This window comes from Odocoileus virginianus, chromosome 33 (genome assembly GCF_023699985.2).
Source record: "Odocoileus virginianus isolate 20LAN1187 ecotype Illinois chromosome 33, Ovbor_1.2, whole genome shotgun sequence".
Lineage (NCBI taxonomy): Eukaryota > Metazoa > Chordata > Mammalia > Artiodactyla > Cervidae > Odocoileus > Odocoileus virginianus.
In genome coordinates this window covers 10,516,848-10,544,109 of record NC_069706.1, presented here as the reverse complement: position 1 = coordinate 10,544,109, position 27,262 = coordinate 10,516,848, and the positions used below count along the sequence as shown (strand labels likewise).

The 27,262-nt window shown below is 46.0% G+C and overlaps 1 protein-coding gene across 2 annotated transcripts in view; it reads right to left on the bottom strand.

Moving 5' to 3' along the window:
* Positions 1-27,262, bottom strand: part of SNX29 (sorting nexin 29) — a 577,193-nt gene that overhangs the window by 334,870 nt on the left and 215,061 nt on the right. For both annotated transcript variants that reach the window (XM_070460803.1, XM_070460804.1), the window contains exon 14: positions 23,530-23,612. In XM_070460803.1, coding sequence (XP_070316904.1) covers positions 23,530-23,612 — 83 coding nt within the window. The remainder of the gene's footprint in view (positions 1-23,529; positions 23,613-27,262) is intronic.

Genomic DNA, 27,262 nt, shown 5'->3' with positions numbered 1-27,262 from the left:
CTTTTTAATGGCTGAGTAATATTCCATGGTGTATATGTACCACAGCTTCCTCGTCCATTCGTCTGCTGATGGGCATCTAGGTTGCTTCCATGTCCTGGCTATTATAAACAGTGCTGCGATGAACACTGGGGTGCACGTGTCTCTTTCAGATCTGGTTTCCTCGGTGTGTATGCCCAGGAGTGGGATTGCTGGGTCATGTGGCAGTTCTATTTCCAGTTTTTTAAGAAATCTCCACACTGTTTTCCATAGCGGCTGTACTAGTTTGCATTCCCACCAACAGTGTAAGAGGGTTCCCTTTTCTCCACACCCTCTCCAGCATTTATTGCTTGTAGACTTTTGGATAGCAGCCATCCTGACTAGTGTGTAATGGTACCTCATTGTGGTTTTGATTTGCACTTCTCTGATAATGAGTGATGTTGAGCATCTTTTCATGTGTTTGTTAGCCATCTGTATGTCTTCTTTGGAGAAATGTCTGTTTAGTTCTTTGGCCCATTTTTTGATTGGGTCATTTATTTTTCTGGAATTGAGCTGCAGGAGCTGCTTGTATATTTTTGAGATTAATCCTTTGTTGCTTCGTTTGCTATTATTTTCTCCCAATCTGAGGGCTGTGTTTTCACCTTACTTATAGTTTCCTTTGTTGTGCAAAAGCTTTTAAGTTTCATTAGGTCCCATTTGTTTATTTTTGCTTTTATTTCCAATATTCTGGGAGGTGGGTCATAGAGGACCCTGCTGTGATTCATGTCGGAGAGTGTTTTGCCTATGTTCTCCTCTAGGAGTTTTATAGTTTCTGGTCTTACATTTAGATCTTTAATCCATTTTGAGATTATTTTTGTGTGTGGTGTTAGAAGGTGTTCTAGTTTCATTCTTTTACACGTGGTTGACCAGAATCTGCATGTTTAATAGAGCCAGGCAGGGGGCTGGGGACAGGGCTTCAGCTCTGGAAGACCACAGGAGTGCCAGACATCAGCCACACAAGAGCGTGAATGTACTCACACTGCCCAAGTGCACGCTTATCACAGTTAAGGCGATACATTTCATTACTATAATAAAAACAAAATTTATTTAAAAAAAAAAAGAAATAGCAATGACAGTTGGGGGCTTCTCAAGTGGCTCAGTGGTAAAGAGTCTGCCTGCCAAACAGGAAACTCAGGTTTGATCCCAGGATTGGAAAGATCCCCTGGAGAAGGAAATGGCAACCCATTCCAGTATTCTGGCCTGGGAAATCCCATGGGCAGAGAAGCCTAGAAGGGCTATAGTCGACAGGGTCGCAGATAGTCGGACACAACTGAGCGACTAAACAACAAGGACAGTTAACGTCTCCTGAGCATCATTTTAATGGTTTCATTCTACAGTCATAACAATTCATGAGGATGGTACTACTAGCTCAATTTTACATGTAAGAAAGCTGAGGTCCCTAGAAGGTCAATTCAGTTCAATCGCTCAGTCGTGTCTGACTCTTTGTGACTCCATGGACTGCAGGCTTCCCCATCCACCACCAACTCCCAGAGCATGCTCAAACTCATGTCCATCAGAACAGTGATGCCATGCCCAACATCATACAGCTGCTGAGGGATAGAACTGGGTTCACCCCCAGATGGTCTTGACTCCAGAAACCCTGCTTTGAACCATAAGCACAGTGAGGAGAGCATTCCAGTATTACTCACATCCAGAGACTTCCTGATGGTTAAGACTGTTTCCACTGAATGGGGCATGGGTTCAATGCCTGGTTGGGGAACTGAGATCCCACACGTCATGTGGCACAGCCAAAAAATATATTAAATAAAAAAGTGAATTTTACAAAAAAGAATTACTCCTGTCCAGAAGAGGCACCAGTAGGAGTCCCAGATGTGCCACCTAAAGACCTAAACTGACTCGCCAGCTCTGTCGTGGGCTGGGTGCAGAACTCCGTGTGGAGCCTGTTCTCTCATTTAGAAGTAAGGAGAAGGGCATCTACACCGGTGACCTCAGCAGGCTGGCGAAGGATGGGTCAGAGGACCGCACCTGCAGAGCACACAGCGTCCGCCCCATGCCTCCTCCCGCAACACCAGACACTCTGGGAGAAGCTGCCCCAAAGGAACAGCCAGGTGTAAACATACAGGCTGCTGGTTTACCTTCTCTACCAAGCAGGCTTTTCCCCGTGTAAACTACAGAAAGAAAAGTCTGAAAGAGCAAATAAGCAACACCCTTAACTTCACTGTGTCTGCAGCTCTGAGAAAATGTCCAGAGCACCAGCCTGGCTGGAGCAAAACCAGAGCAGGCAAGAGTGAGAGGAGACTCAGGGAATGGAAGACAGCAGACAAGTGGGTCCCGGACACTTCAGAAATCAGCAGACATAGTACATGTGAGAAGGACCAGCTGAAGCAAAAATCAGACCTACAGGAACAAGGTCAGTTCCATTTTTTTTAAGAGAGGCAGGTTAACACCGACAAATGCCTGCAGGATGGGTTGGCTAACTACACCCCCCGAATGAAATCCAGCCTGTGGTCTATGTTACAGTAAAAACTGTACATAGTTGGAGAGGAGGAGGGAGGGAAGGGAATGCAAACAAGGAGAGAAAGAGGAAAGGAAGAAGCAGACAGACCAGCTGCAATACCTAAAATACTTACTACTCGGCCTTTACAAAAAAAAAGTTTGCCAACCTCTGGTCTCTAAGATATAATGGAAAGTAAGTATCCACTTCTTGTCATCTGAAGGCATAATGAGGTTTGTGCACATTCCAGAAGAAAACCAAACACCAAGGTGAAGGGCTGCCCAGGTGCAAGCGAGGAAGGCAGCAAGCCATCACTGCAGGAACACACTTCACAAGGGGTGGCGGTACACGCCAAACTGGGCACAGACGCTGGCATCATGGTGCCCAGAAGCTGAAGGGAAGCAGGATTAGGTTACAAGAGGTAAAAGTGTAAGGAGACAGCTGGAAGTCACATCTGTGTGAATAGACTCAAGCCTGCTGGAGAACCTCTTGGGTGAGCTGATCAGGCCCCCACCCCATCCATCATCAATCAGTGGAAATTTGCCAGCAATGTTTCACCCTCCTGACTTGCTGTGTGATCTCGGGAAAGTGACTTAAGCTCGCTGTTTATGTTTCCTCACATGCAGACTGAAGATCATAATAGCATCCAGCACATCATATGGACGTGAGGATTGAATGAATATATAGACAGTTTTTCAAATGAGTAAGCACTACTTACCTGTTAGCCTTTTTCTTTTTGAAATCACCCTCTACTTTTTATCTCACTGACTGGTCCAGTTCAAAGGCACGGAGATGGGAGAACTCAGTCCATCTGCTTTACGTGTGAGCTGATCTGAGGCTGCATGGCCACTGATGGTACCCTATTCACCCTAATCACTCTCTGGGAGGGTTCTGTAGAACCCCCAAGAAGGGATGGGACCACGTGAGGAAGAGGCAGAATGGGGCATTATCAACAGAGACCCTGAGGGGGTCGGGCAGGAGCAGGTCATGTGAGGCCCCTGGACATCATGTGCTATTTGGTTCCTCAATTCTTCTTGTCACTACAAGGTTGTCAAGATTAATCCCAAGAAGTAGGTTGACCCCTATCAGCCACGAACACCCCACCTGGTCATCCTTGGGACATGAACATGATGCAGACCTGATTTCTCAGGAGCATTACCCAGAGACCTCACCCTCACCACGGCACCTGACTCCCTGCCCCCACCCTCCCATCTCAGCTTTCTCTGTATTAGCAACAAGCGTGCCATTCTCAAGAACTATCAGAGATTACTACAGCCTGCCTTGCAGAAAATGCTGAGTGGAAAGGAGGAGGAAAAAAGAAAAAAAAACTCTCCTTGATGCAATTCATATATGGGCAAGAGCTACAAACAATTCAGGGCGCTAAAATTAATGCACTCCCGGGCCAATGAGAAGAGGGTGAACATCACAGCAGACAGTAATAAAAACGTACTTAATGTGTACAGCACATATTTATTCATTTTTAGAAAATTTGCAATGCTGCCATCCCCCCTTCTCCCATAAAATCTGACCATCCTACTCAGCTGCTATTCTTATCTCTTGCTCATTTGCGTAATTTTAACACTGCAGAATATAGCCAGCCTAAGAATATTTTTTTTTTATAATTACACCCATCACAGGAACTGTCAGTATCTAATGAAGGATAATTTCAGCTATTATAAGAAGCTTAAAAGATCATTTTCATGAATAATTCGTAATATGAATCATTAAATTCAAACAATGTCAGAAATTTCAAAAAAAAAAAAAAAGAGAGAGAGAGAGAGAGAAAGAGAAAGAAAAATATTTTAGGTGTCTGAATGTAACCGTCCCTCTAAAGGAAGAACGGTTTCTGACGTGCACAGAATAAGACACGTGGGGCAGACCTTCGTGTGATGGGAGGAAACATGCAGATTGACTTGTGTCATTTTCCACTTTAAATTTTTCACCAGGTTCCCCAGCCTGAGGATAAAATCCAAGCCTCTCTGCAGGTCACGGGGAGTGACCTTTGCTCTGACCCCTGCCTGTCCCTCCAGCTCCTATCTGATCATGTCTTCCCCCTAGAAAAGATAAGCTGTCTGAAAATGAAACAAAGCTACCAGAACCTGAAGCAGGATGAAGAGGAAGAGAGAGAGATCTTCCTGGTAAACTGCTTGTGCTCACCTGGGTTCAGCCAGACCTGCACCCGAAGAAGTTCTATGAGATAATACCCTTTCTGATTGGTTTCTTGGTTTGCAAAAGCGGGGGAAAGTTCTATTATTAAAATATGACAGCAGGTCTCAACAGCCTCAGAGGGAATAACAGAATCACAGTTTTCATGGCTGATCCAGACCAAAGGCAACAGGGCACTGGGCGGAGGACAGGTGGGCGTTGAGGCTGAGCAGGGGGCGGTGATGTGTGTGGACACTGGGTCAGGGGGGTGGTCAGGATCAAGATATGAGCCACAGAGCTAGAACCAAAAGAGGACAAATCACCCATGAGGTGGCTGGGCTAACAGGTACATCCACACTGCGTGACAACAGAGTCCAGTATTTGGTCTCTCTGGGGAAACACATGAAGACCAAGGACAACTCCCCCATTTCCAAAGGAGACTGGTCTGTATCCCCCCTCACAACAATAAAGACATCATGCATTAAAATATGTATGCATTTTCACTAAGAAGAACAAAGTTTTTACTTTAAATAAAGAAGGGAAGGACCAACAGATAAATCATCAAACTTAACGAGATCACAAGATTCAGAATAGTACCCCTTTCTAGAAAAGGGCAGTCTCTCAAACTACCCTATGTCCCTTTACTGAGGTGGTGAAAACAATTCAGTGAGTTACAACTGATGTTTGTTACGATGGAACAAAACAGGATACAAAACATGAGACTGTTCTGAGCATGTTGTAAGGTTTCAGTATTATTCCAGGAAGATTGGGTATCAATTATAAACATCCTTGAAAATGTGTGTTTCAGCAGCAGATTTATTACTGTGAGCCAGAGTCAACGGGGATTGAAAACCACTTTTAAAACAAATGTCAGATTCCCAAAAGAGGTGTCAGATCAGAGAGAACATCTGATGACACGACACGCGGGTTTCAAACCGAAAGGCAACTGATGGGTAAAGAATCTAGGCTTTCCTTCAGCAATGGTACTTCCGCAAATCTTTCCGATGTAAATGAAGCCCCCGGGATATAAAAATACACTTATATGGGGTTTACGAAATACTGTTTATTATGGCAAAATCCTGCAATCAACCTATATGAGGGAATGATTTCAGCCATCGTAGCACAGTCACATGATGAACTCCGACATGCGGGTGCACATGAAGTTAAAATGAAAGACTTAGGGACCTTCCTGGCAGTCCAGTGGTTAAGACACCACACTTCCACTGCAGGGGACACAGGTTCGATCCCTGGTTTGATAGCTAAGATCCTGTTTGCCTTGGGGTGTGGCCAAAAAATAGAAAAAATAAATAAATAAAATGAATTGACTTAGATCTGTATCTACTGATCTGGAGTGAAGAGTTAGGACTGTTCAGTTATATACCGTTACCTGAGGAAGTCAAAGCAGATTAGATCGAGGAACAGCAAACTTTCTTTAAAGGGCTAGGTGGTTTTCAGTTTTTCAGGCCATGTGTCTCTGTTGGAACCACTCAACCCTCCGTTGTATAGAGAAAGCACACAGGCACCCATAACAAATGGGTGTGGCTGTGTTCCAATAAAACTTTACAAAAATAGTGACATGCCCATGGGTCATAGTTTGCCAACCCCTGATAAGAGGCTGTAATCCCATTTTTGAAGAGAAAAAAATGGAATAAGTAGAACATGTTTGTATAATATAGATTTGCCAAAGTGTATGTACATCAATTTATCCCGGTTATCTAAAGTGGGGAGCATTAAGGGAGATGACTCCTTTATATGTCTCTACTATATGTCTCTTTCATACTCTTTTATATTGTTGGACCTGTTATGAAAAATTCAAAATAACTCATTTTTTAAATTCCAATAAAATACTCAACTATAAAAAACAATGTATGGCAAACAAGCTATGTAGTGACTGCTTTCACTGAAATCAATTCTAATATATTAAAACCAATATTTTTATCATTGCAAGTAACAGAAGAGACCTTCTGTATCTCATATTTAATTGAATGTCAACTGTCATCCTCTCCAAAAAGAAATTATCCAAGGAAGGTAGAAAGTACAATAACACATCATGGGAAACCAAGAAAATACTGTTAAGTTTATTTTCCTCTCCCAGTGGGAGACCAAATAATACAGAAAGAGCAGTTTAAAACTTGATCTCAGGACCCTGAGATCCACTGCTCACTGAGCCAGGTAGTTACTATTCACACCTTACATGTGGCGAAAGTGACTTTACACTATTTGAAAATAGCACGAGCAGGAAGAGCATTAAGCCAAGATTCAGACCTGGGTCTCAATTCTAGTTTAACCAAATTCTCTTGGCACTGACCTAGCTGATCGGTGGGACACGTGCCCATGATAAATCTAACCCTTCAGACCACAAGAGCACTCTAGATTCACAGAGAAAATAAACATGGGACACAGAGCAGTTGACTATCTTACTTCTTAAAAATGGAGAAGATGACTCCTGTGTCACCAAACGGTGACAGTTTTCAAGTGCTGAGCAGAGTTCACCTTTCACCTCTCCTCATTTCTCCACTGAAACTGACCCCATTACTGCCATTGCCCAAAAAGCTAGCACTTTGCTTCCACTTGCTCATCAAAAGCAGGGTAGCAACTAATGCAAACGCATATATCCTCTAAGTCTAGTATCCCCTAACAGCCAATCTTTCTTCTATAGTAAGAAAAACATCACATTTGCAGGAGGATTCTTTACCAACTGAGCTATCAGGGAAGCCCCTAAAAAGAGAAACATCAACTTTCTGCTGGGCACTTGGACACGCGGGCTAAAAACAAAGAGACAATGTTTCCCAGAGTCCCTTATAGCCGGGTACGGCCACTGTAAAGTGTCACAGCAAACTGCAGGAGAAAGATGAGCGAACTTGAAGACCTGGCAACAGAAACTATTCAAAACATAGACATACAGAAGGTTTCCCTAGGGGTCCAGGGTTAAGAGACCACCTTGCAATGCAGAAGACGCCACTCTGATCCCTGGTCTATGAAGACCCCACGTGCCTCGGAGCAACAAAGCCTGCGTGCCACAACTACTGAGCCCGCGCTCCAGAAACCGTGAACTGCAACCGCTGAAGCCTGCTTGCCTAGAGGCCCTGCTCCACAGCAAGACATGCCACGATCAGAAGCCTGAGCACCGCGTCTGGAGGCAGCTCCTGAAAGCTCCTTTCAGGAAAGAGAAAGCCCACACGCAGCAACAAGACCGGCACAGCCAAAGGTAACTAAACAAATAAGACAAGCATATAGAAAGGAAAAGGAAAGAACACACAAAAAAAGCCAGGCTATATGCCCAAGGTCACACTGCTGGCAAAAGGCAGAGCTCGGACCTTCCAGGCCAAACCCATGGGATGGTCTATACTTTCACGCTCTAACACAGGATGGGCAGCGTTCATGAACGCTGTCCCGTCTTCCTCTGGAAAAGAGGTAAAGACAGCAGTACCCAGTCTGCCGGCCCATCAAACCACACTTCCTGTCATCTTGGCACACATGTGGCTTGTTATGACAGGACCTTGGCATGATTTACAGTCATATGAGACCACTGCCTGATTTTCCTATTAAAACCCCTACCAATTATTTGTTACTGGCATGTTTTTTAAAATACGATCCAGTTCTCCTCTTAGTGTGTCAAGCAGGGGATAAGGGACCCCCAGGCTCTCAGGCAGCATGTGTTTAGACCAAGAGTTCCCAGCAAGAAGTGCTACAGCGATCTGGGAGGATCTAACCCAGAGTACTGATGATGCTTGAGGGTTTGTGATTTTGATTTTTCTCCTTTATTGTCTGTCTCTATCTTTTTAAATTCTCTGTAATGAATATGGTTTCATTTCTTAACAAATTGTTCTTCCACATAAAGCTGCTGAAAGGCTTTTCAGGCCAGCCAGGTGAGTTCAGCAGGCTTCTTCTGGTCAGTGGGTACATGTGCGCTCGAGTCTATTCCAAGTCCTTCATTTTACTCAGCAGGAAGCCAAGACCTCGAAAATGCACAGTGTATGCACCGTGCCTGGCTGCCATGCTGTGAACAGCATTATAATGAGACAAATCAGACACAAATAAGGGCAAAAGTAATTAAAAGTGGAATTGAGCTTAGCCTAATTGGCTCCACCTGGGGAAAGGAGGGTGCTTTTGGAGGGACTGGGCCTCAGAAACAGTGAGATTCTAAGTCTAAAATGAAAAGGTAATGGGGGAGCCTGGCAAGGTGAGCCATTTGGGGTACAACATGGACCAGAATTGATGCTTTTGAACTGTGGTGCTGGAGAAGACTACTGAGAGTCCCTTGGACAGCAAGGAGATCAAACCAGTCAATCCTAAAGGAAATCAACCTAAACGTTCATTGGAAGACTGATGCTGAAAGCTGAAGCTCCAATACTCTGGCCACCTGATGCGAAGAGCCGACTCATTGGGAAAGACCCTGATGCTGGGAAAGATTGAAGGCATAAGGAGAAGGGGACGACAGAGGATGAGATGGTCAGATGGCATCACTGACTCAATGGACAAGAGTCTGAGCAAACTCTGGGAGATGGTGAAGGACAAGGAAGCCAGGCGTGCTGGGGTTGCAAAGAGTCGGAAATGTCTGAGCGACTGAACAACAGCGAACTAGAATGCCTTCCAGGAACTCAATTCATGGGCACCCAGCAGCACATCCCCTGGCCCCTGTCCACATCCTCGCCTACTCTGCCCAGGCTTGGCTGTCTGGGGGCAAACTGGGACTGGAAGGACCAGGTACACACTGTCCTGGAGCCCAGGTTACTAGGCCCACCCAGTCACCCCGTCTGCGAGCTCCAGGGCAGTAGGTACTGTGTGTCGTTCCCTTCTGTGTCAGAGCATCAGTGATCCACCCCCTGCTCACCAGCTGCGTGCCATGGGCAGAGCACTCGACCGTGATGTGACGATAACAAGGATCTCACACAGGTTATGGGAAGGACTTCAAAGCAGACAGTCTGTCTCCCCATACTATACAACTTTTCTTGGCCTTAGTTTCCCCACCTGTAAAGTGCGTGATAAGAGTACTCACCTCACAAGAAGGTTGCCTATTGAGTAGTTAACAAAGGGTATGGCATATGGTGCTTAACCCACATTCGCTATTATTATCATAATAAACTCAGTCAGCCAATCACTTACCAAACATCCACTGATCACCTACCCACCATGGATCAGGGATCTGCTTTAGAAGCTGAGTGCACACATAATATCAAAATCAAGTCAGTCCCACTTACGGTTGCCGGGGAGAAGGATGGGAGAAAGGGATACTTAGGGAGTTTGAGATGGACACTGCTATATTTTAAATGGATAACCAACAAGGGCCTGCTGTACGGCACAGGGATCTCTGCTCAATGTTCTGTGGCAGCCTGGATGGGAGGGGAGAATGGACACATGTATACGTGTGGCCGAGTCCCTGTGCTGTCCATCGGAAACTATCACAACATTGTTAATCGCCTATACCCCAAAACAAAATAAAAAGTTGAAAAAAAAAAATCCAAGTCAGTCCCCATCCTCATGGAGCTTACATCCTGCTAAATGTTTACTGAATATGTCACTAAAGAAAGGAACGAATCAGAATTTTAAAGCACAAAATGCCCAGCCATACAATATATCTGGGAGTGACCAACCAGGGGAAATGGTGAGCTTCATTTGGGCTTCCTGGAGCAACGACATCAGCCTGTGAACAGGAGAGGTACCACGCAGAATAAAGATTCTAAACTGAATGAAGAGAAGGTACAGAGAGGGGTGAGGAGGAAGTGTGTTTCTCCTGCAACATGAAGAATGAAATCGAGGCCATAAACCAGTGAAATAACCACAGACCAAGAGATGGGCTTTATCTCTTTATAGGATGTCTATTTTTTCTGTTCAGTCCAAGTGCAAAGGAAACATTTAGGCAAGTCACTCTCTGCCCAGGTTAGAAGCATCATCACCCAAAATGACCAGTTGCCTGACGAAAACTGTAATTAGAAACTTAAAGCAGAGTAGCTGTCAGAATGAAAGTGGCATTTAACAAAACAAGCCACCTGCCGGCTTCCAGGAAGGGAAAGCACCGAACACCAAAGGAGGCGCCGACAGACGAACTGCTCCAGGAGAAGCACAGAGCCTATATGGCCAGAAAAAAGTCACGATGACAAAGATAAATGCATGTCTGGTCTAGGCCTCTAAGGAGGGAGCAGAGGTGCTCCAAGTGCTCCTGTTTTGTCTCTGGGCCTTTGCTTCCTGCCAAACAATAAAAAGGAAATGAACAAAAATCATGAATCGATCCCTGGCATTTTCAGGCAATTGCTTCTGCAGTGATTTAGGAGAGAAAAGCATCTTGCAGGGAATGAAGTTCGGTGGAGCAAATAAAACATGATCTCTTATGGAAGGTCTCCAGAGAGACAGGCGCCACTTCCAGAACCAGGGAATGGATGATCTTGCAGCTCGGACCCTGTATCCTTGATGAAGCTTTTCCCCATAGCTATGGCACTCAGGGTGGCCTGGGGGGACTTTAGAAACACCCTCCCTCCATCCAACCCAGCATTACTGCCATCAGCCTCATCTTTCTGAAAGCCACCTGGGGTAGGGGCTGCTAGCTGCCAACCCCATATCCGCGGCCCCTGCTTCCTTATGTGCCAGTTAGGCAACCATGTTTCCCCATAATTAGGGGAGGCCTAAGAGCTTTAAGGGCTTCCCTGGTGGCTCAGATGGTTAAAAAAAAAAAAAAGAAAAGAAAGAAAAGAAATCTGCCTGCAATGCAGGAGACTCAGGTTCAATGCCTAGGTCAGGAAGATCCCCTGGAGACAGGAATGGCTACCCACTCCAGTATTCCTGCCTGGAGAATCCATGGACAGAGGGGCCTGGCAGGCTACAGTCCATAGGGTGACAAAGAATTGGATACAACTGAGCGACTAACACCGTGAAGAGCTCTAAAGAAGTCATTTGGAGTGGGAAAACTCCTTAGAGAAGGCTTATGATCCTAAAGTTTTAAATCCTTACAGACTTCAGCTGTAAAACACACTCTCTGCCCTTCCTCACTTCTGCTTTTACTGGGCTGAAACATAGATGTGATGGTTGGAGCACTAGCCACAATATACATACCATGAGGCAATCATGAAGCTAAAAAACCATGTACTAAGGATGGTAGAGCAAAATGAAAAGAGTAGCATGAGTTCACAACCACCATGAAATGATCACACTAGGCCTGGACTAGACTATTTACTTCTAGGCTTACATGAGGTAAGAAAAAAAAACCTGTGGAAGTCAGTGCAGTCCAGGTTTTCTTCTTCATGATGCTAAGTCTAGTTCTGTTACACTATCCCACGTAAACATACAAACTCAACAAATATGGACAGCATGCTATGCAGATACCGTCTCGGGAAGATGCCTTTAAACCCCCTCTCCAACAAAACCACCAAACCCGTCCTACATAGAAACGTTGGTGTTACCAGTTGCCCAGGTCACGCAGATCCAACAACCCCTATCTGTTTCCTCCCCAACACCCTCTCTGGGCAAAACCCATCTCTCACTTTTGGAGGCCTGCCCCTCTTCCCTCTCAATCCAGAATGTTTGGATGGAGCTGCTCCCACCGAAGCTCTAAGTCCCCTGACACACAGACACCCCCAAGTACCCAGCATTAGTCTAAGTGAGGCCTGCCCCCCAAGCTGGGCCAAGGCAGAATTAACCTGGAAACATCTGTGCATGCAATCAGTAAGGACATCCTGAACTGCACTTGCAAACTTTTAAGTCTTTATTAATCTGAAATCAATAAGGAAATTTATCTTTTACATCGAGGTGGTGGTGAGTACATTGGGTGATGGGTACATTACTCTCTGAACTTTTCCAGCAAAATTCTAATTTCAAACTATTAAAGCTAAAATCTGTGGCCACCATCCCTGAAGTATCTTCCTGGTGTTGGCAGTACTGAGTGCTCAGCAAGGGCCAGGGACTGGGGCTACTGGTTCAGATTTTTATTTAAAGGTCAGGAAATTGGCTAATCACACAAATACTGTTTTACCAGGATAATGGACTGCATAAGCTTTCAAAGAGGTTTACTCTACAATTATCAGGGTAATTATTCACCCACTTTCAGAAATTAATGAACAGGTGTTCTGCTAATGGACCCTGACTTGCCACAGCCTGGATACCCTTCAAAATGCTTCTGTAACCCAAAATAATGTCAACATTTGCCTGGTACTTAACATACGTCATCTCTGTTAAACTTCAAATAGTGCTAGGAAGTCAAAACTATTATCACTTTGTTCAAATAAAAACACTGAGGCTCCGAGATTAAAACTTGGTCCAAGACTTCAGAGCTGCTAGACCATGGGGCTGAGGTTCAAGCCAGATCCCCTCAAATGGAAAACGTGTGCCTGCCTTTGCCTCCAAGCTCTGCTATCACCTTTTCTGAGTTCCTTCTCGAGGCAAAGGCTTCTCTCTCCCATGGAAGGAAGAGCCTTCACTGTGTCCACGGCACATCTGGTCCACATCCAGCACTGCTGCCAAGAAGCCCGTCTGTTTCTCCCCAGTTGATGTCCAGTTCCAAGCCCCTCATGCTCTGACTAGGCTCCCTGTGTTGGCTGACAGTACATGATTGAGTTTCAGTGACCCATGGAGGACAGGGGAATAGAGCAGGTTTTTTCAGGATAAAGTTAAGGCGGAGATTCTAACCAGTTGGGCCAGCCATCCCAGGCACAGGCTGCCTCCTGAAGAACAAGCATCTCTTGGTCACCTGCCAGACACTGAGGTTTATCACCTAAGACATCTATGGGAGAATCAACTCAGGGGCGCAGGGGAAACATGGCCTCAGCTTACACCTGGGGAGGAATTCTGGCTCAGCCACTTTGGAGCAGGATGACTGCAATGATTAATTTCTTATGTCTGTGTGAGTCAAGATCTCTACCATGGGCCAAGAATCAACAGACACTGATATCTGAAATACTGTGGCATGCATCACTTCATCAACTTGAAAGCAATATTCCCTAACATGGTGGTCACAGGTGGTCAAGTTCTGGGATTTTTTTAAAACCCCCAGGTGACTCAAATGGAGCCAAGATTGAGAAGCTCTGCTCCACCAGGGGAGAGATGGGAGAGTGGTTTACAAGGAAACTAGTGGGAAGGAGCTCTCTTTGACTGGGTTGCTTGGAAGAATAAAACAAGAGCTGCTGGCAGCTTGCTGTCACCATAAGAACACCTGCCTGAAAAAGGAACCAACAGTGAGGGGGCATTGCAAAGCTGGGGCATACCAGTTCACGGGAGTCCATGGGTGCATCTCTTCCTAACTTTGCATTCAGTGATGTCACGTGAGTAGCTTGAAATGCTGACACCATGGAAATCAGTGCCTTCTTCTGAGGGCTGGTGGTTCAACATTTAGCAGCACCACACTGCTAACACTGGGAGGGAGGGGAACAGAGTTGAGAAGAAAACAAAAAACAAAAAAAATCTCCTAATGATATCTTTTGAGCTCCTGGATCAAGCCATTCCTGAAGACAGACCCTCCTGGAGTTCTGCTGTTTCATTTAAAACAGATTAAACTGGATTTTTATGATTCTTGTAATCAAAATAGCTCTGAATGATGAAACCCTCAAAGAGTCAAAGTCATGTACTAAGAGTATAAGAAGTATAGTATTAGTATAAGTATAGTATAAGAAGTATAACTATGCTGTGCTATAGAAGCATAGCATATGCTATATGCTATAGTACATGCTATAGAAGTATAGAAGTATCGTATATGTCATCAGAAGAATCTGGCTGGAGGCACAACTGAAAAATGCAGGTACATGGGGTACAACACATTTTCAGTGACCTTAGAATGAAGACCCATGACCTCGCCCACTGCTGAGCTCTCCCTAATTGCTGTGGGTTTTCAATCAAGTTCGACAACAGCTCCTCCTGGATTTCTAGTCATTTCCATTCATTCGTGTTATGAATATTTATGGAAGATGGCCAACAAGTACATGAAAACATGCTCAACATCACTCATTATTAGAGAAATGCAAATCAAAACTACAATGAGGTATCACCTCACACTGGTCAGAGTGGCCATCATCAAAAAATCGATAAACAATGAGTGCTGGAGAGGATGTGGAGAAAAGGGAATGCAAATTGAGACAGCCACTATGGAGAAGAGTATGGAGATTCCTCAAAAAAAAATTAGCAATAAAATTACTGTATGGCCCAGCAATCCCACTGCTGGGCATATACCCTGAGAGAACCGTGACAGAAACACACATACATATGTTTGCACAGCAGCACTATTTACAACAGTTAGGACGGGAGCAACCGAGGTGCCCACTGACAGACGAATGGGTAAAGAAGATGGGGTACCTATATTCAATGCAATATCACTCAGCCATTAAAAACAAAAAGAATGAATCTAAGTCAGTTTTAGTGAGGTGGCTGAACCTAGAGCCTGTTACACAGAGTGATTAAGTCAGAAAGAGAAAAGCAAATGTTGTATATTAATCCATATATCTGGAGCAGGAAATGGCAACCCACTCCAGGATTCTTGCCTAGAGAATCCCACAGATGGAGGAGCCTGGCAGGCTACAGTCAGGTGGTCACAAAAGCATCAGACATGACTGAGCGACTAAACAAGAACAACAATGCCTGTCTATGGAATCTGAAAAAATGACATTGATGAACTTATTTGTAGGGAAGCAATCGAGACACAGATATGGATAATGGACTTGGGGACACAGCAGGGGAAGGAGAGAGTGGGACGAATGGAGAAAATAGCATCGACATACATCCACTAGTATGTGCAAAACAGACAGCTGGTGAGAAGCTGCTAGAGAAACAGGGAGCCCAGCCTGGTGCTCCGTGATGACCCAGAGGGACGGGAGGAGGGCAAGGAGGCTAAGGAGGGAGGCGATATATGTATAATTACGGCTGAATTGCGCTGTTGTGTGGCAGAAACCAACACAACACTGTAAAGCAATATTCCTCCAATTAAAGAATAATTTTAAAAAATATTTATGGAGCACATCCCTTGGGTGAAGCCTGTGCGGGGCCCTCTGAACACAGCAGAGGGAAGAACAGGCAAGTTCTCTGCTCCTTGAATGGTACACTGCAGGCCGGAACACGGACAGTGACCAAGGAAGGGAACAGACAATCAGGCACGCTGGGGCACTCATAAAGGTGCTGTGATGGCGATCAGGGAAGTGACGGGAGGAAGGAGAGGCGGGGTGGTCAGGGGAGGCCACACCTCAACAGGGACCGCCTGACGAGGCAGGACCAGCCTTTCAGAGAAGAGGGAGGAGCATTCCAGAAGGTCAGCAACTGCCAAGGCCCGGAGGTGTTACCTGGTAAAGCCAGTGTGGCCGGGTCAAGAGAGGGCGGGAGGAGACAGGGCTGGAAAGTAGGGAAGAGCCGGATCACACCGAGCGCTGCAGGCCCTCGTCAGAAAGTCCAGACAGGACTTCCCTGGTGGTCCAGTGGTGAAGGCTCTGTGTTTCTACTGCAGGGGGTGCGGGTTCAAGTCGATCAGGGAAACTATGATCCCACATCCTGCAGGGCAGCGAAGACCACGTGCCACGACGACTGAGCCTACGTGCTCTAGAGCCCGTGCTCCGCAGCTAGAGAAAGCCCCTGCAGGCCGCAACGGAGACCCAGCACAACCAAGACTAATTTTTTTTTTAAAATTCTGGATTGAGTTTTAAACAGTAGAGTGACGAGATCTTAGCAGCGTCTCCATGAGATCCCATGCTGATAGCGCTGGGACCAGACACAAACACACACACGACTCCCGAGTGCGCAACCAAAGCAGCCTGTCTCCAACAGAGACATCGCCTGTGTGCACACTGGGGGCAAGAATATGTGGGCACCAAGGGAGACACCCCAGTGCCTGCAGTCACTGAGGGAAGCTGCAGGTTGAAAGATCCCACGGCACCACACGCACCCCTGAAACCCACAGGCTCCAGGAATCCTCTCGCCCGTGACCCTCCATCAACACAGGACCAGGCTTCTCCACGGCCCTGCCCCACTTTCTGGAGCCCGGGGGAAGTGAGACCCCAAGGAGGACATGGAGCACAGGCAGGCCTGGAAGCAAGGGGTCACCGGGCAAGTCACATGCAGGCAGAGACACGACATGGGATAGAGGCTGAGAGCTTGTTTTTTTTTTTTAACTTCTTTTGTTTCTTAAACTTTAAAACTGCTCCCAAGCCTCCCTCATCCATCAAGTTCCTCCCACTGATCTGTTCTCACTGCCAATTACTCTGACTGCCACCGGCAACAGGCCATTTCTTCCCCTTCTGCCCGAGCCTGTGGCTGATGAATTAAACGGCAATGCCAACAAGAGCTTGCAGCCTTAAAATCCATCACCGCGGAATAGGACTATGGAGGCCAGGACAGATTATTCCAGTGGAGGGGAGCTCATGAGAGGGAGGGCGGCCAGGAGGAAGGACTTCACAACATACAGAGACTGCAGGTTAGAAAAGACAGGCTTCAGAGAAATGATAGCTCCCCATGAAGACAGAACAGACCCTGCATCCAGTAAAGAGCAAACAGTTTGCCAGGAGTGGGCTTCCCAGGTGACTCAATGGTAAAGAATTCGATTACCAATGCAGGAGACGCAAGAATCGAGGGTTCTCTCCCTGGGTCAGGAAGATAAACTGGAGGAGGAAACGGCAACCCGCTCCAGTACTCTTGCCTGGAGAATTTCATGGACAGAGGGATCTCAAAGCGCCAGACACAACTGAGTACGCATGAATCCAAGCTATGGAAACCCAACCCAAGCTTGAAGACAGTGGCAGGGGAGGCTAGTGAATTACTGCTCTTGTTAACAGTACATTTAGGGCTGGACCGTCACATCAGGACGGCTGGATTCGGGGATTCGAAGGACACGATCGGCCCCCAGTGCCTCTCTGCCTCTCAGCTCAGCTCCTCTCCCTCCTCACCTCCCCCTCACACTCAGGCTCCACTCGGAGACAAGGTAACTACAGTGGCCCCAGCCTTCCAGGCCTGGCGGGAAAGGAAGAACTCCTCGTGACAGCCTGGTAGAGACCTGAGACCCAGCTGGAGCCCGTCGGCTGAGGTCAAGGGCAGGAGGGAGGGTAGGGCCTCATCGACATCATGGGACTGACCCTGAGTCAGGACGCTGGGCCCAGAGAAGCTGAAGCACAGGCGACCTGACGCCACAAGGCCAGAGGCGGCCACCACACCAGCCGGGGGCGGCGGCCGGAGCCGTATGACACAGGAGGACGCGGCACATCTGGAATCCCACGTTCGGCTGCCCCTGTAGAACCTCTTGCTTGGTACAGAGGGCCAGCTCCAAACTCACAGGCAAACGCTCCTTGGGAAAGCCCAGGAGAAGCCCGACACCCAGCAAGGGGCTGCTCTGCAGCGAAGACCTCCACGCGACTAGCCCCACCCCTGCCAGGGGGCACTCAGAGAACCCAGACTCCCCAGATGCATATGCAACACTGCTGCTGTTCAGTTGCTAAGTCGCAGCTGACTCTGCAACCCCATGGACTGCAGCACGCCAGCTCCCCAGTCCTTCACTATCTCCTGGAGTTTGCTCAGATTCACATCCATTCAGTCAGTGACGCTGTCTAACCATCTCAATCTCTGCTGCCGACTTCTCCTTTTGCCTGTCAAAAGCCCTATATTAACCACATCTGAAAAGTCTCTTTCTGGCTTCCCTGGTAGCTGAGTGTTAAAGCATCCACCTGCCAATGCAGGGGATGTGGGTTTGATCCCTGGGTTGGGAAGATTCCCTGGAGGAGGAAATGGCAACCCACTCCAGTGTTCTTGCCTGGAGAATCCCATGGACAGAGGAGCCTAATGGGCTACAGTCCATGGGGTCACAAGAGTCAGACACAACTCAGCGACTGAACAACAACAACTAAAGTCTCCTTCACCATGGAAGGTGGTGTGGGCACGGATTAGGGGTCAGGACACAGGCATCTTTGGAGGCCCGACATTCCGCCCACCACAGCATTCTCCAGATCCCAGCATGTTATCTGAATTACACCTATCACCTTAACAGCTAATCCTCACAACAACCCACGAAGTATATATACTATTTCAATAAATCCTAATTTCATAAGTGTTCAAAGGGGCCATGAGAGAGAAAGTGAGACAGTAAAAATAGTAATAGCAATAACTGTCATATTTACTGAGTGGCTGCTACATATCAGACATTATTCTAAGAGTTTTCCATACACTAATCTAGCTCTTCTTCCCCCCAAACCCTATGAGGAAGGTATTGCTACAGTTCCCATTTTACACAGGAAGAAACTGAGGCACCGAAACTTACATGGTCTCTAAGTCAATTACCCTGGGGAAGTCCTCAGTGTCTTTGGCACAGGGGTCCCTCGTTTACTAATGTCAATTACAATGAGCAAGAAGAATGTGGAACGCACGGTGATTCCCAAACGCTTTGGCCATGACCACTATTTTGGTGGGGACATGTACAGGGACCAGGATGAGGTGACTCCTTTGGAGAAAGGTCACGGCGACAGGTTAAACAAGCCTTCCTTCTGCTGACAGAGCCTTTCCCCAGATGGTCAGGCGTGATGGAGGAGATGCCTACTCAGGAATGACCCTGCTGACCCAGCCCCGCTGCTGGCATCTCCCTCAGGAGGCACTCAGAAAGATCTACAGTCGTCATCACAGATCTTACCAAAGGGCCCCCACCTTGGGCCATACATCCATGAGAAGACATCCCCCATTAACACACTCTCAGCCTCACTCCCCACTTCCTACATGACTGTGAGATCCTCAGTCAAATAGAGATGCTGGGTTAAAAAGAGAATGCCCCCCTGGATCGTCCTCCTCCTTGGCCCCCACTGGGTGGGCATCATTCAGCAGAACCAACAATGCCTCACAAGGGGGTCCCAGGGTCTACACCTGAGAGGCAATGCACCAGGGAGTGTGATTCTGGCTTCAGTCAAGCTGGAGTTTCCAACCAACTGTCAGGAATAAAGACGTCATTTTCTACACTTTTGTTGGATTCCTACCTCAGTGTTTCATAAAGAACTTGAGGGGGAAGAAGAGTCATGATAACCTCAGAATTGAAATAAAGTTACCAACTGACCTCTTAAAGATTGTCAGCAATCTATTCTAAAGGTCCATTTTAAATTGATTTTTTTTTTCTTAATCTTGAAGGCACTTCCCACAACAACAATGAATATAATGATCCCAACATAGCCCTCAGCCATCTATTCAATCCTGAAGGTATTTGGAGCTTCACTGATTTCTCACTCTTTTCCCTACTGATTAGCTCAGTTTCACAATTTGTTCTCCAAATGATTAAAAAAAATAAAAAGTTTTATAGACTCAACCTAAAAGGCTTCTTTTGTGGAAAAAGCACTGTGAACTCTCACCTAGAATTTGAGAAGCTGGTCCACATCTCTATGTCCACCTAACATCAGGAGCCACAGAAATCCTGGATCAGAAAAGACTCTCCCTGGCCAACCTCTCCCTGCCCCTTGTCCTCCAGCTCCCCGGAAACACCAAGCACCCCACCCCAGCCTATCCAGGACACCCCCAAGATACCACAGCTTGACAAGGGCAAGGCACCCCAATCTGGCCAGGGCACATACTCCATAGTTTTCAACAAACTGAGTCAGCAGCTGGCTGGGGATGAGGAGTGAGTCCCAACTTCTCTGAGTAGTAGATGACATCACTTGAAAATTAGGTAAAGGCTCTGGAAAGGCCAGAGCACAATTTCTGAAAGCACATCTTCTAATAAGGCTGCTTGCTGGTGTCTGGCATGTTAGCTGGTGCTCACGAATCTTACTTAAGTGGAAGAAAGAAAAAATGCAGGACTTAAGGAAGAGAAGGGCATCACTCAGTTCATGCCTGCACTGAAGGACTTTCATAAAGACCTTCCACCCAGAATGACTCCCAGATATGGCAGAAGGTCTTCTATGACCTGGTGAAAATAGAGTGGTAAGGGACTGTAAGAGGGACTTTGCCGACAACGTTCTGGAGAGTCAACGCTACGGTTTTTGCAGTAGTCGTGTACTGATGTTAGAGTTGGGCCATAAAGAAGGCTGAGTGCTGAAGAATTGATGCTTTCTAATTGTAGTGTTGAAGAAGACTCTTGAGAGTCTCTCTTGGACTGCAGGGAAAACAAGCGAGTCAATCCTAAAGGAAATCAGTCCTGAATATTCATTGGAAGGACTGATGCTGAAGCTGAAACTCCAATCCTTTGGCCACCTGATGAGAAGAACTGACTCACTGGAAAAGACCCTGATGCTGGGAAAGATTGACAGCAGGAGGAGAAGGGGACGACAGAGGATGAGATGGTTGGATGGCATCACCAACTCAATGGACATGAGTTTGGGTAAACTCTAGAAGTTGGTGATGGACAGGGAGGCCTGGCGTGCTGCAGTCCAAGGGGTCTCAGAGAGTCAGACACGACTGAGCGACTGAACTGAAGTGAGCAACTGAACAACAAATGACGAAAGGACTGTGAATGAGTGAGAAAGTATGCTTCATCCTCTCTGCTCTGTTCCACTTAAGCCAGAGCTGGGTATGTGATGGCCCTTAGCACATTCAAGCTGGGTCTTAGGAAAACTGACTTTGGCTGCAGTGAGAAACCCTTCTGTACACTGTAGTTTCTGCTTGCGGGCTGGTGGGACGACTTACTCCAAAAATGCTCCTACTCAGAAATGTACTATATAGTATGGCAGATATCAAATCAAATTCAAGCCCAGTGGTGCTCCCCACCCCAGGTTTAATTTTCTTACTGCATCAAAATAATTTCAGTGAGGGCAGAGTAACGATTTCAGAAATGGTGGTGGCAGAGTCCACAGGTCACCTTGCATGAGAGTCGCACATCTAAACATGCGAATCAAGAGCCCACTCCCAACCCCCATGCCAAGATCCCCTGAGATGAGGCCCCAGGAAAGGCCTCTGAACACCAGTTCAGGAAGTTCGTAAGGCAAAGAATCGGGGATTTAGAAGGAAATGACCTAAGTTCATTTCCACCCCAGAGCCACAGACAAGACTTTAAAGCTCTCCTAAACTTCTAATAATGAATATTTTAAAACACAGGGAAAACACCTACTCATCCCAGGATTACTGAGTCAAATGTGAATAGACTTGAACTTGCTTGGAAAGGATAAAGGGCTAAACTACTTATTCAAAACATGCGGTGAATGAAATGAATTGGCTGCAAAAGCCAGGTGCTGGGGAAACAAAGACGAGAAGTGAGGAGTCACAAGGCCAAAGCAGACACGGCCCAGTGTAATGAGATGGAGTCCGGGCCACACGAGCAGTATCTGTGCGGAAAGGGTGATGGTCCCCCGGAGAAAAACAAGATTAATGCTGCAGTGGTAACCCCCAGGCTGGCAGCAGTTACAAACTAGGCATGAAGACAGCAAGGCATGCTATCAAAGAAAAGTAAACAGAAAATCAACGTGTTGAACCTCATCAAATGGAGACCATAATAAATATAAAAACTCAAAAAAAAAATCCAATCTTTTATGATATTACTATGCAAATCACACCTAGATTATAATCTTGTCTCCCTCTATGACACAGAAAGATAACTACATGTACTGCATACCAACTATACACTGGGTGCCATATGAATGAAGGCTTTGCATTCACTGTTTTGGTAAATCCCCACAACAACCCTCGTGCCACTGGTGTGATTTCCTCTAACATTGGTGTGGCTTTTCCTCTTTGAGATGGCAAAGTAACTCCAAGAGGTCAAGTTATGGAGGATGCGCCTGAACTCTAATTCAGGACTGGCTGACTCCCAAGACCTGTGAGCATGGGGCATGCTCCCCACTGTTAAAATGTCCACACTCCAAGGGTTTGCTTTTGTTTAAGAAAATCTTGTTCTGGTCAGTTGGCAGAAGGTTGCAAGACACTTCAGCTAAAGTTAAACACTCTGTCTTCAGGCTGACCTAAGAAACATTTCAGCAGAGTCATGACAGTTCAAGTGCAGCCAAACCACACAAGGAGGAAACATACGGCGCCACCTGATTTAGGGAGATCTTGGCTAAGTGATCACTTTTCTATCTACTTGTATTTCTGATCAAGAATATTATTATTTGCAGCTAAAATCCACTCCAGTGGTCATGTACAGATGTAAGAGCTGGACTATAAAGAAAACTAAGTGCCAAAGAATTGAAGCTTTCGAATTGTGGTGCAGGAGCAGACTTGAGAGTCCCTTGGACTACAAGAAGATCAAACCAGTCAATCCTAAAGGAAGTCAACCCTAAATATTCATTGGAAAGGCTGATGCTGAAGCTCCAACACGCTGGCCACCTGATGTGAAGAACTGACTCACTGGAAAAGACTTCTAACGCTGGGAAAGATTGAGGGCAGGAGGAGAAGGGGACAACAGAGAATGAGATGGCTGGATGGCATCACTGACTCAATGGACATGAGTTCAAGCAAATTCCAGGAGATAGTGAAGGACAGGGAAGCCTGGTGTGCTGCCATCCATGTGGTCACAAAGAGTCGGACAAGACTTAGTGATTAAATAACAACAAATCTACTCAGTACTCACTTTCTGGTAGGCATGATGCTAAGATGTCTACATGGATTGCCTCATGAGGTTGGCGCTGCCAACTGACCCCATTTTATAGATAAGAACAGAGAGATTAAGAAACAGAATTACAGCTGGGGTTGGAGCCTGATCAGCCTAACCCCATTGATTCTCCACCACTTGGCATTCTGTTGCTTTCGCCCATGGCCTGACATGACTTAATCGTGATAAAGGTTCACCACCTTGCAAATGTCTTAAGACTTTAGTCATACAATTCCCTAACTGCACAAATTGATACAATGATTGCTAACAGTCCAGCAAGTAAGTCTTACAATTTTGCAAGAATGCAGAGCAGGGTTTTCTGTCTAATTAATTTTCCGGAATCCTAAGCAGCACCATTTTTCTAACTCATCTGCAGGTGTATTCATCCCATGCTGAGTGTCTGCCGGGCCAGGCACAGGGGTGATCAAGACGAAAAGGTGCAGCCCCCGCCCCACCCGGTCCCTCTGCCCCTCACCTTCAGCTGTTTGGCCTTCTCTTTTCAGCATCTGGACAGCGCCTACGTATTTCTTCAGCTGCACTTTGAGCACTTCGTTTTCTCTGCGGGTACAAGAATGTCAGAAAAATGTATTTTAAAATTGGCAACTTAGACCCAAGGAAGGAAGAGAATCTGTGTAAGGAAAATACACAGTGTGCATCTGGTAAATATGAATATATTCTGTTTTAGAGATCACTGCTGGAAAAGACAGGGAAAGTGAGGGCACATTTGTGTAACGCCTTCAAGAACCACCCATTCATGGTGGAAATAAGCGCTAACTGGTTCCAGCATCCACAAATTCAGGATGCTGGCATGTGCTGTCCTCAGGTTATTTGAATCTAACAACCTGTTAGGTGCCGACTCTGTGTCAGGCACTCTGTAGCATTTACAGAAACTGTAAAAATGGACAAATTTACAGTATGTCCATTTACAGAAACACATACTAGGTATTGTTTACTTGGGGAACACTCAGTATTTTTATTAACTACTACATGCGTTTGGACACGACTGAGCAACTGAACTGAACTGAACATGTATTAAACATTATTTGCAAGGCATCACATGAAGTCTTTATTATCTCATTCAATCCTTCCAAGGTACGTATTAGCACAACATCCATTTTACAGATGAGCAAAGTGTAGTACAGTGACGAAAAGCAGTTAACCTAGCCCACCTGCCCCACCCCTCTCCCCATGTGAGACCACAGGATGGAACATGAAACGCGGGCAATGACAAGATCCCACTCTACTAAATTCACTCCCCAGGGGTCCTGGGGCTGAGCACTAGGACACGAAGGTCAGGAGAGGAAAACACCATCTGTTGAGAATTTACCACACAGCTTAGACTTTACACATGTGACCTCAGTGAATCAAGCCCACATGTATACATTCATCCGCTCTTCATTCAATGGAAGCATGTTTAAGTACCTAACAATATGTCAGGTGCGGTGACCCTGTAATACCCTCCTCGTTCTGCAGGAGAGGAGCTGGGGCATGGAGAAGGTCACATGGCCAACACCAAGGTCATATGTAAGACACACAGTCTGGATACAAACCCAGGTCTATGTCTCCAAGAACCCAACGAGCGCTTCTCTGTCTCTCTTGGGATTTGAAACTGGTTTCTCACCTCGGCCCCAGAGACAAATGCCTCTTCCACACTTTCTGCTCCTACGCACTCCCTATCCCACAAGGTTTTAAGCCTGAGTGTTCTTACATATGCTGGAATATTGCCTTACGATGAAAAGAGCTTTATGACTGGGTGTCTCTTGTAATTATAAAAAATAAAACACTCATTGCAAAATACTCAATCAGAACACATTTAAGAAGGAATGTAAAAATTCCACTAAAACTCCTTGAAATAAATCTCACTAACTTCTTAAGACTCTTGAGAGTCTCTTACCAGCAAGGAGATCAAAGCAGTCAATCCTAAAGGAAATCAACCCTGAATATTCATTGGAAGGACTGATGCTAAAGCTGAAGCTCCAATACTTTGACCACTTGATGCGAAAAACTGACTCACTGGAAAAGACTCTGATGCTGGGAAAGACAGAAGGCAGGAGGACAAACAGATGACAGAGGACGAGATGGTTTGATGGCATCTCCAACTCAATGGACATGAGTTTGAGCAAGCTCCAGGAGATGGTGAAGGACAGGGATATGCTGCAGTCTCTGGGGTCAGGAAGAGTTGGACACGACTGAGCAAATGAATAACTAAAACATTTTTACTTCCATCCTATCAACTCTTTCTCTAGGCACACGTGAGCATGCACACATACGTACATCACTGAATATAATTATTCACAGGTGAAACACCCTTTCACATGCCTCAAAATTTTTGTTTGAAGACTTTTTTCCTCTGTTTACTGTCCCACACATCCTTCTCCATGGCAACCACCATTAAACAGCCGGTACACACATTTCATGTCTCCTCCATGCTCACAGAGTCACTACAAACCTGATACATTCAGAGTTTACTTTATGAAACCGGATCCTACTACAAATTTTTCTGCAACTGGTTTGTCTCAACAATTCACCAAGGTAAGCTTCTGATTCCATCTATTTATGGATGGAGATGCCATTCCTTGGTAATAATATGCCACATATTTGCTCAGTGGAAAAACTGCAGACAGCCAAACTGCAGACTGCAAATCACTGACTCTTTCCAATGCATCTTATTATACCTCAGCCCACAGAGACAGCACTTTGCATTGTGCTTTTCTGCACTGTATTTTGGCAGAAAGAACACAAGTACCAACTGCAGACACAACCATATACTGAGGTGTCACCTAAAAGTGTACATTCATCTCAGAAACTTGGAAAGAAAGTCAGACATGAAGGAGTTCCTTAATTATCGTCCTCCTCCTAGACAGCCTGTCACAAATGTTTCTATTGGCAGCTGCAGTTCCTCTGTGATACAAAGAGCCAGTGTCTAAAGCTCATAAACAACTAAGGAATCTCGAGATCTGCAGGTAGGAAAACACTGCCCAACAGACGTGCTAACACAGCTGCTTTTCCTGGATCCCCTAAGCCAGCTCCTGTCATTCATCCCAGCTTACTCCTAATCCCCTCGTGTGAATTCCAAGCACACAGTTTAAAATAAGGGAGAGAAAGAAATTGATATGCATCTCTGTATGGTCTGCAGCACTCGAGAAGACTCTCAAGAGTCCCTTGGACTGCAAGGAGATCAATCAGTCCATCCTAAAGGAAATCAATCCTGCATATTCATTGGAAGGACTGATGCTGAAGCTCCAATATTTTGGCCACCTGATGTGAAGAGCCAACTCATTGAAAAAGACCCTGATGCTGGGAAAGATTGAGGGCAGCAGGAGAGAGGGGCAACAGAGGATGAGATGGTTAGATGGCATCATCTACTCAGTGAACATGAATCTGAGAAACCTCCAGGAGATAATGAAGAAGAGGGAAGCCTGGTGCACTGCAGTCCATGGGGTTGCAAGGAGTCGGACAAGACTTAGGTTGAACAACAAGTGGCCTGATTTAACAATGATATGTTCAGAATGTTGTGCAAGAGGCAAGAGGAGGGAGGCTCACTCAGGCCCACCGACTGGTGAGTTGTGTTGGGCTGTCAAGCCTCAGTTTGCCCAATCACACCATCCAGGCCCACCCTCAGCTGCCTAGTTCATTGTCAATTCTTCAGCCAGCACTGAAATGTTCAACAGGCTGCTTTCCTTCTGGTTGGGAGGCATCTTTTAACAGCATCTTAACACTATCTAAATATCAAGAATTCTATGGTGGTCCAGTGGCTAAGACTCCGCACTCCCAATGCAACAGGCCTGGGTTCGATCCCTGGTCAGGGACCTAGATCCCACCTGCCGCAACTAAGAGTTAGCATGCCCCAACTAAAGATCCTGCATGCCACAACAGAGATCAACTTGACAAAGATCAAAAACTTTAATACAAATCCAACTTTCATCAAAATGATGAGATGTCATGGAGAATACACTACAGATGGGCAGCTTTAGGAGCCATAAATTCATCCCAGCCAACTTGGTGTCAATGAACTTGTTTGCCTTTTGTGGGAAAGAAACACTGTCAGGTCAGTAGAACTGCTCCTGACACAAATACGAACATTGGGAGGACCCAATGACTGCCCCAAAGAGGCAACTAGCTACTGACCCCAGGAAAAGATGAGGCCTCTGTTTGAATTTTTATTTTGAAATACTTATAGACCCAGAAAGTTGCAAAGATATTACTGA